The 21,635-nt window shown below is 35.2% G+C and overlaps 1 protein-coding gene across 2 annotated transcripts in view; it reads left to right on the top strand.

Annotated features, from left to right (window-relative positions):
- ASCC3 (activating signal cointegrator 1 complex subunit 3) overlaps window positions 1-21,635 on the top strand; it is a 249,066-nt gene that overhangs the window by 78,844 nt on the left and 148,587 nt on the right. For both annotated transcript variants that reach the window (XM_079327712.1, XM_079327713.1), the window contains exon 11: window positions 13,640-13,804. In XM_079327712.1, coding sequence (XP_079183838.1) covers window positions 13,640-13,804 — 165 coding nt within the window. The remainder of the gene's footprint in view (window positions 1-13,639; window positions 13,805-21,635) is intronic.

Here is a 21,635-nt window from a genome sequence, read left to right as displayed (position 1 = left end):
AACTGCTCATCTGCATATGATTAACTAATGAACCTATTAAAAGCACCAATAAAATACTATAGGTTTAGTCTCGGGCTTTTTTGTCACTGAGAATCTTCAGTAGAAGTTGGAGAAAAGTAATTTTCAGAAGTCTCTGTTACCATTAATATTTTATCTATGAAGAATTTAAAGGAATGATTTACTTCTGTTTGGTTTAATGGTCTTTTATAGCTGAAATGGTTCTGTGCAAAACGTGTCCACACGTCTTTAAAATTACTTAGTAACTGTTTTGCACTTCCAAATACTTCTTTAAGCACAGTAAATTTTACAGGATGAAAATGCAGTCTTTTATAGTTAATGCAAATGATGCATTAAGTTAGACCCTTTTCCCAGAGTACAATTTAAATGTACTCAGAAGTCCAATTATCTTTGATTTAGATGTAAAAATTGCAGAATAACAGCTGTGCCTGCTGAGTGAATATTCCTCTGCAAAAAGATAGCTTATTTGAGCAGAGTTGAGGACAGGTTGCTCAGGGAATGTTTGCCTCTTCTGGATCTTTTTCAAATTTAACTGCTTCTGGTCAGTTGAAAACACAAGTAAATTGCAAAATAACATCAGGTCAATTGAGAGTTTATATCATCTAAGTTGTCATTTTGCACATAGCAGAATACCTTAGGTTGTCTAGCATCCATCATTATTTATTTATGGAACAAAGCCCAGACGTTATGCTTCAAATTAATGCTTATAAATATTGCAGATAATAATAACTAAATTTGACTGCATTTAGAATACAGCTTTTTCTATACTATATCAAAGAAAATTTTTAAGCACCTCCAATGCTGAAGAATCACATTACATGCAATAACTATAATAAAATGCTGTCTAATTTACAGTAAAATTAGAATATATGTAATATTAGTATAAAGTATTCTAATTATAAAAAAATCTTTTTTTTTATCATGAATTGCCTATTGGTTTATATTATTGCATGCAGGACTAGCAGGGTATTTATTAGTAGCATATTAAATTACTAATATAGAGTAGAATATATTATCTAGGCTATATGGTATGCATAGTTACTTAAGTAATCTATAATTGAAATTTGAAAGGTGTTTTTTAATTTACATTTTTGTTTACCTTGTAAGCTGATCTTAAAATTATACAAGGTAGTATGAGAATTAATCTAATTTGTCCTTCTGAGAAAACAAATGTAATACATGTATTTCACTGTTGATAAATATTGTTCTAATTTCATTTTTATGTTCATGGAGCTTTCCTAAACTTCCTGGTAAATCTCCTTCAGGGCTTACCCATCTTCATTGTTGGAAGATGTTTTTTCTTTTTTTAAATAGAAAACTATTTTCAACCTAAGTGCTAATAAAATTTTATTACTACTTTCCTCACTTGTTTTCCCTAGTCACTGCTATTTGCTTTCTGAAGTCTCTTGCAGTTTTAGTTATCTCTGTTCTGACACGTTTATTCAGCCTAAGTATCAGTTTATTTAAACTTTTTGTAAAGGTCATGCTTCATTTATGTTTAGTCATTCTCATTTTTCGCTTCTTGAAATAAGTTACCCAGAACGTAATGCATTGCCCCAAGATCACACTACTCCTGAGCAGAGTGGAAGGTTTATTTAGCATGTCCAAATAGCAGCATCTCTGCTCCAAGGTTTCAATTTTTGTGTCAGCAGAGCATTTTTGGTTCATGTGCTCACTGATCTGCTCTTTTTCTTCTTGTTGTCCAGCTACTGCTTTGCCAGTTGTTTTACATCCTACGTTTTTTCAATAATTATTCCTAAGGATCAGATTCATCTACTTTGGCTTTGGCCATGTAAGTGTAAGTCTAAACCAGTTGCACAGACTCGTAGGGAGAATACAATAGAGAAAAGACTTCTAAGGCTGATTCACACTTAGATGTCTGAAATGAACCAGCTAGAGGGAGCCTAGACACCTAATTTTGAGGGCGATTTTGTAAATTATCAGGTAAGATACATCCTATCCTCAGTGTAGAATCTTGAAATTGTATGACTGACTCATGCATTAATGCATCTGGTTTTTAACTTAAGACATTTTAAGTTTCTTGCTCCATCCTCCAATATGTCTACAGCTCTGTCCAGCATATCAATGTAATGTTTAGTGGATATAATCTGTAGTCTGTTTCTAGGATTGCTCATTAAAATATGCAGTGGTATTGAGGTGCATATATTCCTGTGGAACTCTGTGTGATTTCATCCTTTCATTACAACAACAAACTGTTGATATTTCCTCTTGTTGCTTGAAGAATCCTGCTGAAATCCAAAGGGGATACTAGTTCTTAGTTAATGTAACCAGAGAATGTAAATCTGGCAATCTTGCTGTAGGTCTGTTACAATCACCTTCAACATTGGTTATCATTAATATTATCAGACATAATTTTCTCTGGAGTGTAAACTTGAAAGGCAAATTTCAAGAAATCACATTTGCATGCAAGCAAATGAATTGGTGTTTGAGTTGTCGTTTTGTAAACAGGTGTCACAAAATTGGCTTCTAATGCAGTATCTGTTTAATATCAGCATCTTAGCTTAACCAAGGCCTTTTTTTCTTCATCTTATCCTTGATATGCCTCCATATCAGTGATTTGCATTGATTCTTGAAAAAACCTGAGCGGAGACAAAAACATGAACTTGATCCCTCTTGCATACAAATCTTTGATAGAAAATAAAGCTGTTGAGTAAAGGTGTATGAAAAGGGGTATTTGGAACAAAATGTCACTGTTGCCCTTTGGTCCCTTTTCACATAATGTTGGGTTAATCCACCTCTTGGGGTAAGGCTTGACAGGAGCAGAACGGGAGAAAAAATCTGGCTAATTTTAAAGTATAAATAAATAAATCTAAGTTTATCATTAAATCAACAAAAGTTATTCTGAACCTTTTAAATATTTACAGTTAATGAGGTACAGAGGACCCCTGTGATGAGTCTTAAATGCATACCAGTATAAATAAATTGAAAAATCTGGGAGCTGAGGTAGTCTTTTATCTTTGTCTCCTGAAGCTGTGCAACCAGCGCCTAAAGTTTCCTTGTAGAACAGAGGAGCAATGACTTTGAAACTGTTTTCCTTGCAGCTATGAAAGAAAAAAAGAAAAAGGGAAAAAAAAACCCCAAAACTTACAAACCCACAATTATCAAACGAAACCACTAAGAAAGGAACAATATTGTATTTCTCAGAAACTTCAATTTCCAAAAAATCTCCTTGTTCTTACTTTTTCCTTGCAAATTCTTCAACAAACTAAAAATCTTATCCCAAGTATTACTATAATGATATATAACTATATAATATATAATGATATATAAAAACATACAAATGTATTCTACAGTCATGTTTTGTTGTTATTCTGTTGTATCTGGCGAGATATGAAAAAGAGGCTAGAGGAGAAGGAAATGCAAAATAACTCTGGGAAGATTTGAAAACAAGCAGGCTGGATGCAGTGTCTCAAGAGACAGGCACTTGCTCCAAGTTGTCAGATTTGATTAAGGGAGCTTTTGGCATCAATCAGACCTGACAGTAGTATATCAGAGGTTAGTAAAACTATAATTGGTGAGCTGATTAACAGCCAAGAGGAAAAGAGGGTGATGTTTTGGATCAAACTCGTTTAAAACATTTAGATCATTATTTAAACTTGAAGTCTGAGTAGCTAATTATATATCTTACAGTGTAAGACATTAATTTCACAAAATCATGCAAGCTGTTCTTCCTTGCTATGGTTTTAAAAATAAGGTTTCTACTGACTTTAAACAGACTGTTTTGTCATGGGGAAAAAGTAATACAGAGAGCAGGTGCTCATATCTTATTACTCAGTACAACTATTGTGGTTCTAATACATGTTGCTTTTTGTAGTTTCATCTCAGATTAATGTAACTACTCCACATGAAAACTAGTCCATATTCTTTTAGTAAGACTATAAAAAACTTAAGGGGCTTTCACATTAAGAACAAAAGGAAATTACTAGTCATGCTGTCTTATCCAGTTTATTTTTACTGTGTCAGTGTCTGTTGTATTGATATCTAAAAGTAATACTGTGTCCTGGTTTGAAAGGACAGGTGTATGCCAGTAAGGGCAGAAGTTTCCCTCTGGAATAGAGACTTTGGTTCCACTCCCCTCCCCCAAGTATTATGATTGTTTGAATCAAGGACTCTGAGGCAGAGATAAGGGGGGGTGGGAATAACAGCTCTTTTACTAATATATCTAACTATACAAACAGAAAACAATAACAGTTAAAATTGCTAACAGAACAAAATAGATAACCCGGTGTCAGTCCCTTTAGATGCAAGCACGCTGTCTCTGTGCTTAGTCCAGAGCCCAGATCTGCCAAAAGGCAAGCGGGAACGGAGGCAGGAGGGAGGGGGCAGGGGCAGCAGCGGCCACGCCGGTCTCGGGCGGGAACGGGCTGGAGCCGCGGCTCCTTGCTCACCGTGTGTGTCCGGGGGATCAGCTGTGTCCGCAGAGGCAGGAGGCTGGAACAGGGCAGATGCAGGGCAGGTGGTCGCAGAGGGTCTGGCTCTGCTGTGCTCAGCCATGCAGCTGAAGATCCCAGGCGTCCTCCTCCCAGCTCGCCGGAAACGCGAGTGCCCTCCCGGAAGCCTCAGAGGCCCCTCCGGGGCCGTCCCCACCCACCCCTTTGTCTGGACCCATCAGAGACCCTGGGTGTAACCCGGCCAGCTCCATTGGCATGATAATGGGAAAAATTCTTTCAATTGACACAGTAACAGAAAAACACTCAACCCCCAACATACTGGAACTTCTAAATGAATTTTGTAATCTCTGGGGCATCCAGGATTGTGCTGAAAGCATAAAATTTTAAATCTTCACATACAACCTTAAATCTGTTAGTCATAATTATAAACTGAGTATGCAACAAATAACGTAATATTGAAAAAAATCTATTCAACAGAATGTGTCATAAGTATCTCACTCTGCTAAGTCAATGTGCTGATACATTGTCAATTAGTTGCCTTTTCATTAGGTGGAATATCTGGGTTCCGTAAAGGAATGAAATCATTGTGTGTTCCTAGGACTGATTATAAAATAAAACATGCTGAACAAAGTTATGTTGCTTCAGTTAAGAAGTCATTGGATATTTTAGTTCTGAGTGACAGCTGTACAATCCCTTGTTGATTTCTGTTGTTGATTGACAATTGCTGTTAGCTCTGGTGACTTAGTAATTGCTTCTAATATGCATGGATATAATACACCTCTTTTGTAAGTCTTCCTAGCATGACAAACTCATCTTTTATGTTAATACTTCTTGTAAGTGTAGTCAAATTATTAAATGTTTCTAAGAGGCAAATGTGTGTGTGTGTGTGTGTGTATGGTCTTGTATTGACATTACTTTAGACCACAAATACATATTCAGATTTGTTAGAATATCATCTGCTCAACTACATGGGCATACTGCTCATCTGCATATCTTTGTGTGGTAAGGAATCTATTTTACTAGAAACATAATTCTGTTTTAACTGTGTTAAACACAGCATCAGATGGTTGTTTCTGATCTGTGAAGAGCAAAATACTTGCATTCATTATTTATTACTTCCTACCTCAGATTCTTGTTTTAAATTGCTGCCCTCTACTTTACTTTCTGTATGTTTATTCCATTCCCTGTCTGAGCTCCAGCTCACATGAGCTTTTTTTAAATGCTTGAATAAATCACAGAGTAAGAGTGCAATAAAAAGAGGAATAAAACCAACATTATGAAAATGTCTTGCAGGCTGCTGCTCTTGTAATATGTTTTGATGGAGTTTTGCCTCAAAGAGTGCCAAACTGGTAAAGTGTCCCTCATGGGGTGTGATATCAGCTATGTAATATTAAAAACTGTGAGAAACTCCAAAGTATGACTTATTGGAAGGGAAATATTTTCAAATCATATGAAGCCCCAGAATAGCAACTTTGCCTACAGAATTGCAGAATATGCTGCATTCCAGTGAGTGTCTGCTCTGGGTGGATGTGTGTAGTTGTGTGCAGTTTTATGTGTCTCCATTTCTGCAGAACTTAAGATCATGCAGTGAGTTCCCTGCCAGAACAAACCACCAAGATAAATAGTTACAGCATGAATTGAGTAAACTGTGTAGGTTGCCCATGCCTCCTTGCCAAAAAACTGTCAGAAGATGAGGAGTGCTGGCTGTGACTGAGCAAGGCTTCCTCTAGAATAAGGTAAGGGGAAGTTGTAGATGTGTGTAAAGGAGCAGGAGCATAGAGAAGACCAGTAGCAAGGTGAAAACAGTACAGACAAGGAAGTTCTACTAATGGAAATTGACAGAAGTAGATCTTAAAGTGTCTTTGGATAGTAGCAATAAAGCAGCAGTGCTAGAGCAGAATTCTTTATTATTTATCCATTCATAGTGAATCACTGTGGTAGAGACAAATTTACTACAGGTGAACATAGAAAGGGGCTGGTTCCATGCCTTCCAGAGCTATTGGATCCTTACGGCTTGTATTTTGTACTTATGCTATGTTTTTTCTTTAACTGTTGTCTTGGTTTAATTTAGATTTGCCAATTTAAAGACACTCAATTTCTCTTTGATATAGAATTTAGCAGCTAAAACAAGGCCAGCCTAAAACTTAAAAGGGTATAAAGAAGAAATTTATTAAAAACACAGAGAATAAGAATTTTGGAATAAGATTTCCAGATCATGTCCTCCTTTGCCCCCCCCCCCCATATTTCTTAACAACAATTTCTTCCATATTTCTTAACAACAACATACAGACATACTGAGTGTCTCACTCAAATAATCATTTCACTTCACTGTGGAGAGAGTAGTTCCTTCTTGTTTTGGCCATAGGGTTTGTCTTCACTTTCACAATTTGCATCCACCCAGGAAAATCTGCAAATTGTGGAAGTCCTCCCTTCTTCACAGTCTTTTCAGAGCTGTGTTGTGGGTCATGTCAAAAAAAATCCTGGGGTATTACTTTTAAGGGCAAGTGGTTCAAAGGCAAAAGTTCTCTTCATGTCTTTTTCCATCTCTATTCAACTTGTCAAACATTTTCCAAAACAGAGACCCCCATTCTCTCAGGGCAAAGGATCCTTTTCTCAAACACTTCAAACCCCCTCCCCCCCCCCCCCATATATTTCTCCACAATTTAAAGGAATTTTCAGTGTGGTCGAGTCCACCCCCCAGCTTACAAAATGGTTTTCCAGCCAATCTCTTTATGGCGTCTTCTCAATCTCTTCCCATCTGGAAACTTGGCTCTTACTTCACTGACTTTAGTAAACTTTCTGCTCAATTCCTCTCATTCAAGGGAGGTCAGGAGATCTGCAGTGGCATCCGAGCATTGGAAGGGTTTAAAATTGCCCACAGAAGGTGCAGGAGCTGGGCCAGGCCATCCTGGAGCCGGTCCAAGGATTTTCAGGCTTTGGGGAAGGCTTTGCTACCCACAGCTGCTTCCAGCCAGCAGCAAAGGCTTCTCTGTCCCTCTGTCTGTCCCCAAGCCATCAGGGCCCCTGGCTGAAAACAGGGGGGCCCAGTGGCTCCTGAGCCCCCTGCCCAGCCAGGCTGGGCCAGTTGTTACCTGCTCGACACCCTCAAGTTAAAGAGAGCGTTTTTTGCTTTTACTGATGCAATTCATAGAGGTGAGTTAACTTTTAATAGATTTCCCAGGCTGTCAGTTATTAAATTAGCTTTCTGATTGGTCCCTGCACCCTGCAGAGGAAGTTCTCATAGAGAAAAACATCCCTGTGTGTGTCTGTGCTCCGTGCTCCTCCTCCTTTCAGGCAAAACCAGCACAACTGTGTATACACTAGTGAACTGGGCCTTAAAATTGTTTCTTCTCCAGCATTGAGACACTTCAGAAAGCATTTATGTTTGAAAGTTCACTAAAGTCACCTATTTTGAATGATGCTTGATTTTGTTGCATTTAATTTTAGTAAGAGAATTCATTTTAATCTGCAAATGATAAAATTATTTCCAATTGTATCTAATCGTTGTTTTATATTGCTAAAAGGCAAATTTCTGAAATACCTAGCATGCATTTTCCAGTGTGTAATAAATATTTCAGTTAATTCAGGTTATATTTTAGCTCTATATTTTGTCTCTTTGGCTCCCCTTAGTTTTGGCTCTCATGTCTTCAATGAGATTGTTTTGTGCTAATAACCAAATGAATAAGTCCAGCATCATTGGTCACTGAGCAGAAGGAGCACAGGAGGAAGCCTTTAGAGAACAGATGCTCACGTAGCCACAGGCATCAGAGTGGTTTCTCTATAATAAGATTCAGTTTTCTTTTTTCTTTCCTAAGGATACTGTTATATTGAGAGTTACTTAATAGAAGGTGGGAAAAGTACAAAGAAATGTTAATGAAAAATTAAAAAGAAGTGGCTGTTAAGAGGATAAAGCAAATAAAAGATGAAACTATAGTAGAAACATGTATATCATGCTGATTTAATCCATGCTTTGAGAAACAATATTGTGAACTTCACAGAGAAGTATAAAATAAATGGAATATATGCTATTTATTTATCATAATTCTGATGGTTTCAAACAAGTTGTGCTTTTATATAGGTGTTAAATATGAAAATATCTCTGTTGTGCTGCAGGTGGGAGGTGACATATGTTTATGACATGTTGCTGGATCTTGATCCAACTTTGGGAAGATAATTTCATTTTGGAAGCTTCCCATAACATACAACCTTTATTATTGTAATCATTTGACCTCCACAATATTTTCCTGATGCCAAGGCCTCTGGATTTGTTCATTATAATCCTGGGTTTATCCTAGAGTCTCTTTCTAGAAAGAATGATAGATTCTAATGCTCAGCATGTATAATAGTATCTTATACATTTTAATCATAACTTACATGTCAAATGTTTGAAAGTATGTATGTGTATACCATTCTATTTTATAGCTTCATTATTTTGATATAAAAAAGGAACCCATATTTGCATCTTGTGCAGAGTAAAGGCCTTGTACTGCTGCTGCTCTCTTTTCACCATGGCAGCATGCAGGCATATTGTTGGAATGAATACCCAGTCTCAGTACAAGATACTTAAAAGTACTTTTCTATTTTTATGTTATAGAAATCATATTAAAATACAACATCCTCAAGCACAGAGTATGGGACTTTTTCCTATCATCCTGGTTGATGTTTAAGCTGAGATCTGAGTCAACCAATCCTTTTAACCTGGTTTGGTGATATCTGGCATAGGAAGAGTGATCCAGGTCTTTTCTGATTATTTTATGGCAATTGTAGTAGTCAGAAAGTTGGTGGTGGGGTAGGGTGTGTGTCTGAGTTTTGATTTTGTTGTTATGTATATGAAAGGGACAGCTGGTCAAATGAGTGACAGACAAAGGCTGAAGTGGCTAAAGACAGAAAAAGTATTCTCAAAAATGGTCTTGAAGGACTTTGAATCAGTGAATTTTGTACTATGGCATGTTATTATTAAGTTTATGTGTTTCTTCTGAAGTATTTTCATATGTGGTTTGGACCTGTGGGAATGAAAATTGGAGGGAATTAGCACAGTTTTTCCTAGGCTCAGAGTGTGTGTCCTAATTATTTAAGCAGAAAACAGATAGTAGTCATGGGCAAAATGTATTTGGGAGAACTTAAAAGTAGCAAAGAAATTCAAAGAATTGAGAGTAAGCTATTGAAAACATAAACCTTCAAAGCTGTGCCAACTGCTAGAAATTAATGTTGGCTCTGTAGAAAATAATGGAAGATCAATTGATTTTAGTAACACAGTAAATGTTTTCAGATTAAGGAAACCCCCAAACAATAACAAACCCCAGCATTTCAAAATGTTGGTCTTCTGAAACTGTGGTGAAAATGTCACTTCCTTTTATCATGAAATCTGGCTTCAAAGAGGACTGAAGAGAACCTGACAAAAATAATTAGCAAATCATGCAATTATAGAAAAATGCATTTCCACCGTTTCTTGAAATTTTGTAAATTGATGTTGAAGTTATCAGCTAGTGTTGTCCCTTTTGACATAATTTTTCAAAGTGAAATAATTAATTTTTTTTTTTTTTTAGTTTCTACCTGACAATTATGTAAAACCATCTAGGGATATTTTATATAACCCTAAAGCTAAATAAAATAATTTTGAGTTGAAATACTTTGATTATTTCTTTTAAACAGGTAGTTCATTTGGTGTAATAGTGAAATTGAGTGGCAGTGCACATTTAAGACTGAAGACTTTGTGAAAAGTCCATGTTTCCCTAACAGAAAAAGTGGAATAACAAATAATAATATAAAAAATTTGAGAAAAGAGAAGTGTGTGTGTGTGTGTGTAGAGAAACTTAACTTGACAGTAAAAATATTGACAGTTAACCCATTTCTATTCAGCCATATTCTAATACAAAAACCAGATTGTAATATCTTGCATGAGTTGCAGTTCATTAAACGAATGTGACAATTTATATTCTAGCTATTTCAATACTGAAAGAGGTGAAGTGGTGAAATAGCAATATAAATGAACACACTTCTCAGTGTGCTGAGCACTGAAGTCCATATAAAAGAAAAAAATAATTAAAATATTTTTTAATATTTGGTTTCTGTGTCCTTATCTCTCCCCCAAACGAAAAGCAGAATCCTTTTCCTGAATCTGAGTTTTGATTTTAAATCTTCAAGAATAAAATATGTTGTCTCTGAAAATTAATTATAAAAAGAAATGTCACTACTGCATTTAAAGCTAAAAGTGAGATGACTCACAATACTGTTCAGTTTATTATTTTAATTAAAAAATAATCTTTGTTAGTCTTTGCTGATAACAGTTTCTTTTAGCTGATATTTTTAAATAACAATTTATATATTTGAATTCAATTTATAAGTTGCAACTACAAAGCTGATCTGTTTGGGTGGGTTTTTTGAGAATTTTTTTCCTCAACTGTGATTTCTATCTGAAAAATAAGTGTGATATTCTCTAGCAAAACATTCTCTGGAGATCTCTTTTCTTACTTGATGCACTGTTTCATTTACTATAGCTTTTAATTCAGGTCATTGCTTTGCATACATTGCTATTTTAAAGGAAGATCAAAGTAAAACACCATTATGATGGATATTTAGTCATCACTGAGAAACAGAAGAATTAATGATACAATTTTAAATATATATTCTGATAACGACTGACATTAAAAAAAGCTGTGATCTGAAAGTTGTCAATTTAGATTTAGCAAATTAGCTAAGTAGCTTGCATTTGTAGTATTTCACACCTTAACGCCTTAATATGCATTGCTAAATTTATTTCCTCACTGTTTGCTAATTAATGTTCTGGGGAAGTACAGCTGCTAATATTTTGTGGTTGATATGGATCATTTTAAAATGCTAACAGCTGCATCTGTAGTAGTGTTACATTTCAGTACATAAATTATGGACATACATTTTTACACCTACTTTTGTACAAGCATCTGAAAAATCTCTATTTGCTGACAAAATGCACCCAGTAATATTTAAACAAACCATGAAAATACCCCCTGGATACCACCACTCTCTGAGATAATAGTGACTCAGTGAGTCTTTCATGTGTAAAGTTTTAAATGTTGCAGGAAATGAAAATCTTTTTGCTGTAATATCACAAAGTGTCTTCAGGAGTAATTGTTGGTAATTAGTAAAGACTGATATATTCTGATGGTAAAATAATTGGACTGGAACAATGTTGTGTGAGAGTGTAAAGAAAAATATTTTTCTGGGAATAAATAAATACTATGAGAATGTATCTTGTGGAGAAGACCAAGAGAATAAAAAGTACTCATAAATATGTTTTGTAAGAAACCTTTTTTTTTTTTTTTCCATCTTTTGAAAGAAACATCAGCACAAGCATTCCAGTAGGGTCCTAGGGTGCACTGATAAGAGCTTTCTCCTCTGTAGATAGTACTTGGAGGAGAGGTGTTTAGCTGTAACTCATAAACAAAGAGGAACGTGTTTGAGGTGTCAAGGTTGAAGGCAGACTTGACCATAGGCACAATGAGACGTTGGAGTTCAGCATCATGAGGAGGAGGAAGAACAGATCTGAAAGGAAACTCCCAACCCTGGACTTCAGGAGAGCAGAACTTAGTCACTTTGCTTGGATTTGCTTGGAAAAGTCCCATGTGATAAGGTCCTGGAGGGAAAAGAGAGTTCAAGAAACCAAGAAAGCTGGTTCTTCCAAGTTCAAGAGTGGTCCATCCCAGTGAATAGGAACTTTGGCAAAAATGAATGAAGTGGAGCTTGGACTGCATGAATGAACTAGTTGCACCAGGTCACAGACAAAGAAGAATCATGCATACAAAATGTGGGAGCAAGGACATGTGGTCTGGGAGGGATACAGGGACATTGTCTGACCATCCAGGATTGAAGTTAGAAAAGCTGAATTCCAGACAGAATCAAATCTAGTCAGGAATATCAAGGAAAACAGGATAAGCAACAAAAGGAAGACTAAGGACAATCTGTTGCTGAATAAGGCTGGAGGCCTGTGAATGGCACAGGACACAGAAGAGGCTGAGGTAATGAATGCCTTCTTTGCCTCAGTCTTTACTAGCAAGGCCAGCCTTCAGGAATCCCAAGTTCCAGCACTGGCGGAAAGTGTAGAACAAGTAAAGTGTACCCTTGGTGGAAGAAGATCAGGTCTTAAGAGAATGGGGATGCATATGTCCATAGTCTGATTGATTTGAATCCACAAAAGCTGAAAAAGCTGGCTCCTGCCATTGCAGGGTCACTCTTGATGATCTTTGATCAGCCACTGTAACTGGGAGAAGTGGCCAAAGACTGGAGAAAGGCCAGTGTCACTCCTGTCTTTGGCAAGGGCAAGAAGCAGGACCCATGGAATGCCTGGGTGGTCAGCCTTGTGTGAGAAAGTGATGGAACAGCTAATCTTAAAACAGTTTACAGATATATGAAATACAAGAAAATCATGTCATGAGTAGTGTGGTTGGCTTCACCAAGGGGAAGTCATGCTTGGCCAACTTGATAAATTTCTAACAAGAAGTAGCTGGCTGGGTAGATATGGGAAAAGCAGTGGATGTTGTCTACCTCAATTTCAGTAAAGCCTTTGATAGTGTTTTCTAAGATCCTCATAAAGAGGCTTGTTGATGTGTGGGGTTGACTGAGCAGACAGTAAGGAGTGGCTGATGCACCTGAGGATTGTGCTGTCATATACAGGGACATTGACCAGCTGGAGAAATGGCCTGACATATCTGCATGAAACAATAAAGTTTGGAAGTTGTTTGATCTGTTTTATCAATATATCAAGGATCAAGATATCAAAATGTACAACTTAAAAGTATGCCTTAGGGAGAAAGCATTTCATAGGGAACAAGGAACTAAAAAGTCAAACTTGGTTATAAGGAGAGGGTCTGAATTGTTTACTGTGCTGTAAAGAAGATTAGAAATATCCTATCACAGATGGTTTTAGTGAAACACAACCATTAAATGATCATATAAGTAGTTCATTCTGAATAGCTGTTTCAATGTTTTCATGTAGAAAACTTATATGAATGGGGCACAATAGCTTGAAGTTAATTGATATTTCCATTTAGTTTTCTATACTATATCCTACTAATAGCCATCCAACACATGTAGATGCAGCAAACTGTTGGCATCATATATAAAGTAGGTAAAAGTTAATTCTAAGTTCTACATTGCATTTACTCTGCTGTATGTTAAATTACTATATTTTTATAAATTTGTGTATAGTTAATTTTCTTTTTCTCTTCTACTAGATGCTTGTGACTACTCCAGAGAAATGGGATGTAGTAACAAGGAAAAGTGTTGGTGATGTAGCCCTCTCTCAGCTGGTAAAACTCTTGATTCTTGATGAAGTTCATCTGCTGCATGAAGACAGAGGACCAGTACTCGAAAGTATAGTGGCACGTACTTTACGACAGGTAAGAGAGAAATCTTCAAACTCATTTTGTTTTGGGCAAGAATAGATGGACATCACTGTAAAGGGTAACATGCTTAGACAATTAAATAGAAATGCTTAGGCAGTTTACAATTTTATTTTGCAGCTGCTCTGTTTTAAAGCTGTCTATTAGAAACGCCAAAATTTTTTTGCCTTCTACCTTCCTTTCTGTTTTGTATCGACTATCAGATTCCTAAGATGCGTAGTTTATTATAGTGTTGTTTCTTTACTTATAATTTTTTTGCCTAATTCAGTCTATTGTACAAGTAACAGGAAAATTAAACATTTTAAGCAAAAAATAATCAGGCTAATGTTTCAACACAACCTAAATTGAAATTATTTTCTTGCCAGGAATGCTTATTTTCAATTAGCAGTTTTCTCACAAGAATTTCTTTTTTGTTTTAATTAAGAGTAGTGTCTTAAATCTAGGAAAACTTTTAGCATTGATAGAAAAATTTTTAGTCTAGCATAAATGGTTCTTTTGTTTTTCCCCATGATTTAGTGGTAATTTCTAAATACCAAGATTTGAAATGGAAAAAAAAAAAAAAAAAAAAAGAGAAAAGGGATTTTCTTTCTTTAATCTTGTACAAAAGAATAATTCAGAGTTAGGCAATAAATAAGATTGGTCTCAATGGTGAGATGTGCTTTTAGAAGTGAAGTAAAACATAGAATTTGGGGAGGAATGAAAAGGCAAGATTTAGGATAAATAAATAATGGGAAGAGGGAGGATAGAGTGATTTTTATTTTTTTTTTTAATGAAGAGCAAAACTCTATCCATAAAAGTAATCTGCAACAAATTAAAATGAAAGTGTAATTTTTATGGCTCTGTTTGTAGCATGTTAAATGTTTAAAGCCTTTTTGCTTTCAAGATGCTTTTTTTTTTCTTGGTAAGGCTACACTAACCTTGTTAAGGCTTTTTGAATCATCTGCTTCCAACTCTGCTGAGAACAGAATGAAATGGATGTCTTCTCTAATCTGGTACAAAAAGTGTAAAGTTCCAGTATAAAGAACAATATAAGTAACAAGTCTTTAGAAGAACCTAAATTTAGACTACCCTGAAGGCACTAGACTTTATCTGTTTGATGTTGTATTTTCTTTCTCAAATGGTTTTGATAACCTTGTTTTCCTTAGGTGTCTTTATAGTAAAGCATCTAAGGTTTTAGCAGTGACCATGATAACAATTTTCTTCATGTCAGATTGCAAGACTTATTCATTTCTTACTGTGAAATTTTGTGAGACTTGTACGATAGGCTTCAGCTGTCCAAAATAAATGTTGAGAGCCGTTTTTTCTGTTCTACATTACTCAGCTTGGCATTCCATTTCTGCTTTGTTTGAACACAAATCTCTCATAGAACTTTCCCTTTTGTGTCTGTCAAGCCTGTGCAGGTAAATTAGGGAATATAAAATCTGAAGCAATTATGTCTTTGGATCTGAATCCTATCTTTAGTGCTTTTATTGTAATATAACAGTATCTTGCTTCTTCACTCATTAAAAAAAACAGCTCTTTTAAAAAAGGGTGTTTTAATCTCCTAGAATTTCATCTTTTGTTTTACCTACAGAGTTGGAATTTAGCTCATCTGGAACTGAGGCTACCAATTTGTATCCCTTCCTTAAGTGAAACAGTCAGGAAATAAACCAATACACAAATCTTGAAACTGACCATCTCACCACCTTATTTATTCTAATTTGATGAGAAAGACAGTAATGGAGACCCATATATATCTTTACAAGTAGGTAGCTTAGGAAAGGGAAAATTTACAGTCAAAAGATATGCTAGAAAAACCCACAGTTAAAAAGAAAGCAATGTTACTTGTAGTACAAGTAGTTACAACTGGCCTGTAAAAAACAATTGCCAATAAAAAACAATTTCAAATTGCAAGCCTCCTAGCGAGCCCGGGGGCAAAGAAACAGGAGATGTTTTGTACAATTGTTTTGTTTTTTTGATATGAAAACAAATAATAAGAGGATTACTTTTTTGAATTATTTGAATTATGAAATGTTATACTTCAGCATCTGAGCTTGCAGGCATAGTTCTGTGAAGTTTGCAGTATACATCCACAACTATGAAGTTAGTGGAACTTTTACAGTCAGTAAAAAAAAGACAATATCATATTTCTGATTTCAGGAGAATTTCCCTGGAGTTTAGTGACAATACTGTTACAGATGCCCAAAGTGTAAAAAAAAAAAAATCACATCTAATGTTTTAATATTACTTTGTGAGGAGGAAAAATTATATTGTGTTTCGTTGATTTTGTTCCTTGCCAATAATTCCATTTTATGTATTTTGATACAAATTTATAAATGTCCCTGGAACATAGAAATAAGGCAGGATATTCAGCCCATCCCTGAAGAGTGTCCTTCTGTCTTCAATGATTTCAATATCCTCTCCAGCCTTTCTGAAAGTAGTTCTAGAACTTTTCATTGATATCTATAGAAATATTGTTTTTGTTCAGCATTTGTGCACACAGGAAATAAGAGGAATTGTTCACTTTTTGAAATACAAAAACAAAAAAAAACCCTAAGGACAATATTAATCTGAAATATCCTTATGTCAATTACAGCACTGTAGTAATTGCTGAAATCAATTACCTGATTTGTATACTGGTTTAAGCCATCCAAAATATTGACAATTTTTTCCGAATTTGTAGTAGAGGGACAAGTAATTCAAAGAAAAATCCATTGCAGATTATTAGTCACTAGATCAGACTGCAGGCTGTAGGAACAGATCTATTCTGGTAAATGTAATTGACATTTTCCCACTTTCTGTTCCATCACTTTTGGCTCCTGCAGGAGACAGTGCATTCAGGTAGGATAATCTTTGATCTGACCTGGAACAGTCATTTCTTATATCACTTTCAGAACAGAGCTGTGATAAATTCCTTTGAATACTACTTCAGCCTTTTCCATAAATCACTAATAGCAACTCTAATAATGCTTGTGTCTGTAGTTCCATGTGGATCATACTTGCCTAGTTTAGTTGAGACATCATGATTCCTGTGCAGGTCAGGATGTATAGTGTAGGGCCTTTTAACTTTTGTGGGGTTTGTTGCCCTGTCTTAGAGAAAAACATCTCTCTTGTTGGAGGTATGAGGGGTGTTTTGTGTAGATGGTGTACAACAGAAAAAAAGATGGTGGGTTGGTGGTTTTTTGTGTTTTTAAGAATTCATATTCGACTAGATACTTGGCCCTACGACTGTGCGAGAAAAAAATGTTTTGAGATTCGTATTGATATGAGGTAAAAGTACAGCTATTCAAATGCATTCTTAAAGCAGGAATATTCTGATGCATTAGTAGGTCTGTCCTAATTTGTACCTCAAAATACTTGAATGATTGATGTACTTTCTCCCCAGATGAACACTGAGTCACACCACTTACTGTAAGACTTTAACACGCTCATTTTAACTCATGGCATTTTTTAGAATTAGGTTTTATTTAAACCTGGAAGGAGCATATATATTGGAATTGCTGACAGTTTTACTCATAGCAAAATGAAGGGCATATTTGTGCATGTTTGCACTTTTCAAATTTTAGAGAATGTTTTTGCGAGTGATTTAAATTGACTTTGCTAAACATTTTGGTAGGAAAATTGCTCTGAGCTCTGTTATATACTGTAGGTATAACATCAAACAACTTATTTGAATCCAATTTGTAGCTTTGATGTTTAAAGTTTTAGTCCAGAGCATAATGCAGATGTTAAACTGAAATGCTTAAACTTTTTAATCAAACTTTCCACACTGCTGTAATATACTAATGTTATTAGCTTGAAAGAAAAAAATTGACAGTTTTTACAGGCCACTAAAGTATTTTCTTATAATTACTCAAAGATTTTGATGACTTCCTTGCTGCTTATGGGTATTTTTTCCACAAAAAAAGCATACTGAATATTATACTTGTGTTCTACTCAAGTTTTGGTACCTGCTTTCAATATGTGAATGATAAATTAAATAAAAGAAAATCCATATTAAAGCTTTTTCAGATTTTGGGATACCAAAGCTGCCATTTTAGATATACAAATATCTCAGCACTGTCTTATTCTTCAAGTTTAAGTTTCAGTTGCTTTATGTTTTTGTATTAGATCAACAGTTACTATTACTATAGGTGGGATAACAGCAGTACAAGGAATATAGGAGATTCCTGGAATACATTGATGAGAAATGCCTTCTTCAGGCGATAGAGGAACAAGGAGAGGTGCTGTGCTCTACCTTTTACTCATCAAGAAAGGAGGGGTTTGTTGGGGAAGTGAAGATCAAAGGCAGCTTTGACTGCAGTGACCACGACATGTTGGAGTTCTTCCCCTGGAAATTCTCATGTTTCCTTTCTGACCTTGCTTTCCTCGTGCTATCTTATTTAAGGAGCTTTTCCTTTCAGCTGGAACGTTGTTTTCTTTGCATTTTCAGTATCAGTAGTGCCTTATTATTTTTTTTTACCTATTTTTTTTTTCTGTCTCTTTCATTTGCTCTTTTACCTGTCACTAGAATATCATTGGCAAACTAGTATAGATGTTTCTCACCTGAATCCAAATGTCTAATTGTTATCAAATTGGGATTTTTTTGTGTTTGGAATCCCATTCTTGATTTTGATAATTTGATCAGTTAAAAAAAAAAAGTCAAAACTGGTAGCTAATGAAAGAAAACCAGCTGCCTAGATCTGTATATCTTGTGTCAAATGTGAGTAGCCCACTGTATTTCCTATGTGGGTCTTTTGGGACTAGATTGACAGTGGCATTTCATTTGGTTCTTCAGCTCTCATCTTGAGTGACTTCTTTTAGTCTTTTGTCTCTTTGATATTCCTTATATAAACTCAAGTTACTCAGCATCTTTTATTTAAGGATAAATAAAACAAGGTTACTGAAGCCTTCTGCAATAATTTTTCCATTTCAAGCAATAGTGTTGTGGGGCTTTTTGTCACTTGACTCTCCTGTATTCATGATTGTATTTGCAAAACATGTCAGCAAAACTGGATATAGATAGGACTTTTGTGGTAGTTTGGTTCTGGCAGATACAGAGGTAGAGTGATCCCCTTCAATTATGCAGTTCTATCCCTTTTATACCTTTAAGAACTGCATGTACTTAATTTGCTAATACATCTTAGGAGCTTACATTCAGGTAACTGTTTGTTAAATCCTCAAACAAACCTTTTTATAGTTGCTGCAGGATTAACTCATTGCTCTAAGAATGTTTCCTGAGAGTAGTGTCTCATTTTGCAGCTGTGGCCTGTTCTAGATTGAGCTAAGTGAAAAGAAATTTAGTTTGAATGGTGCTATCAACCTAGATTTATCTGTATGGCTGACATACACATCAGTTATGTTAATTCTGCCAATCACCTGCCTTTCTTGTCACCAGTTGTTTTGTACTGCATATCATCAATAAAATTATTGAATAGCATTGGGCTTAGAAAGCAATTAGAGGAATACCTTTTTAATGTCTGTTTTTCAATTATATGTTGTTTTTAAATCTGACAGTTCATCAGCTTGTGATAAATTTAATACATGTTTTCTTGCTACTCTGTGATGTTATTTTTAGGCAGTATGTTTTGCAGCCATATGTGTAATGAGTCTTACACGAGTCTAAGTCTATCTTGTTATCTTTTGCACAACCTTGTAGTTGTGTAAAAAAATTTTTTTTTAAACTACTTTTTTAAAACACAACCTAATCTCCATTGTTGGAGAAATATTATGCATCAGACATTTGAATTAATCTTCAGAAGCTTTTCTCTTACTGTGCATGGAAGGGATGTCAGGAAGCCATTCTGCATCTCATTTTTTAATATTGATAGGTGACTGTTTTTCCATTTTAGTAATTCACCTGTGGAGTGTAAAATGTAATAGTGATTTTTATACATTTTGTGGTCTTTCATATTTTGGAAAAGCAGTGAAACTCATTTGTAGGAAGCTTCAGAGGTATTTTTGTTTCTTAGTTTGGGAACTAAACAGTAAGCATAGCATGAAAAGGCATTTTGTCAGTCAGGAAAATCTGACACTGTGCCAGGTGTAGAAATTGCTTAACAGATATATGCAAAATGTCATTTCTTAAGACAAAGTAATGCATACCTAATATTTAGATGAGGGAGAATAATATGGCTTCTAATAGTGCTTTCTGCATTGTTACATTTTTTCAGTACCTCTAGATTTTTAAATATATTCTAAATGGAGGACTGAGATCACAGTATTTTCAGGGTTCATTGGATGCAGAGTAAAACTAATAAAATTACTTAACTAGATGGTTGCCTAGTAACAAATGCATTCCGTACAGAGTGAGTTGTAGATAACGTCCTATATAGAATCTTCAAAACTGAATTAGTAATTGCATTTTTACTATGTACTTTGGTTTTGCAACTTTACTGCTTTTTCCATTTCTGTTCTTAAAACTAGACAACTGCATGTATGTGGACATATTGACAATTTAACTCTTTCATTACTCATAAACAATATAGCAATAAACATATAAACACTGATGAAACATTCTAACAAACTTCCTGCTTAGTGATTTTGAAAAAAATAATTTTTTATTTTATTTTATTTTATTTTATTTTATTTTATTTTATTTTATTTTATTTTATTTTATTTTAATGCTCTGAGTACTACTCAATTCTTTTTCCATTTCTGTTTCTCCTTTGTTTTGGATATATAGCACAGATCCTGTGAGAGAGTAAAGCATAGAGCTTTTCTGTGGGTAGGATAGTATCCAACTAATAACTGATGTGAATCCCCACATGCAGTACTTCATTCTTACTACCACTTAACAGGAGATTCAGGAACCTAAGTTAAGAATTCATCTTCTTGCACATCTGCATTAAAAACTAAGAAATGCTTGTGTCTAATTTTCTGAATATCTTGTCTTTAGTGTACATCTGAAGGGCATAAAGACTGACTGCAGAGGGTGTGTTGAAGTGATCCTGGGTCATCTGAATATCAGATTAGATTTCTAACCAGCAGACAATTCTTCAAAGATTAAAATGTGTAAACTTGTCTGCTTCACTTAATTCTGTGCTCAAGTTGAACAATCAGAGATATGCTTTCCAGCTTGATTGTAATTCATTCTGTGAATGTGATATTTTAATACATGGAAATGGGAAGGCTGCCAAGATCACAAAGTTCAGGAAGAACTTTAGAAGTCAGATAAAAGAGTATCTCTCTGCACACTCTGTATGCTCTCAAGTGGTGGCTGTAATGTAACAAGATGATATCCAAATCTTAAAAACTATTAAGAAGAAAATGATCTTGCTGTGATCAATTTACAGTCCAAAGAGGCACTTCCCATACCTGATCCTTTATCATTTGTACAGCATGAACACAGATGATGCTTGTGTAGAAATTGATACTGGATAGCTATCTTCTGATTATTTTCTGCATACATGGAATTTCATGGTGTGGTAATCGTGTTCTGTAAATGTGTCTGGTGGACATGCTGTCAATTCTCCACATGCCATCAAGAATGTTTCTGAATTACATATACTAATTAGATATGTCAATTAAATATAGCATTGGCAATTTTATTTCTCACTTCCAGTGTAACATCAAACTAATAGTTTGATGCTACACTGGAAGTGAGAAATAAAAAACATGGTAAGGCTTTTAAAGAACCTGATGTGCAGATACTGTGTCAGTTCAGGTTTTCAAGGAAAGCCTCGTTAAGTTTCAAATGGTGCTTATTATTTTACTGGGGTAATTGAACACATATAAAAAATGAAATATTAGAGGCTGTGTTTCAGTAGTGAAGAAAAGGCACTTAGCTGCCTACCACAGCCACCAATATGCAATGTAAACAGAAAACTGTCATGCTAAATGTGTTATCAGCAATTTCTACTCCCATTTC

Source organism: Erithacus rubecula (assembly GCF_903797595.1).
Source record: "Erithacus rubecula genome assembly, chromosome: 2".
In the NCBI taxonomy this organism is placed as follows: Eukaryota; Metazoa; Chordata; class Aves; order Passeriformes; family Muscicapidae; genus Erithacus; species Erithacus rubecula.
The sequence above is the reverse complement of the archived record's forward strand: the minus strand, read 5'-3'. Positions and strand labels throughout refer to the sequence as shown.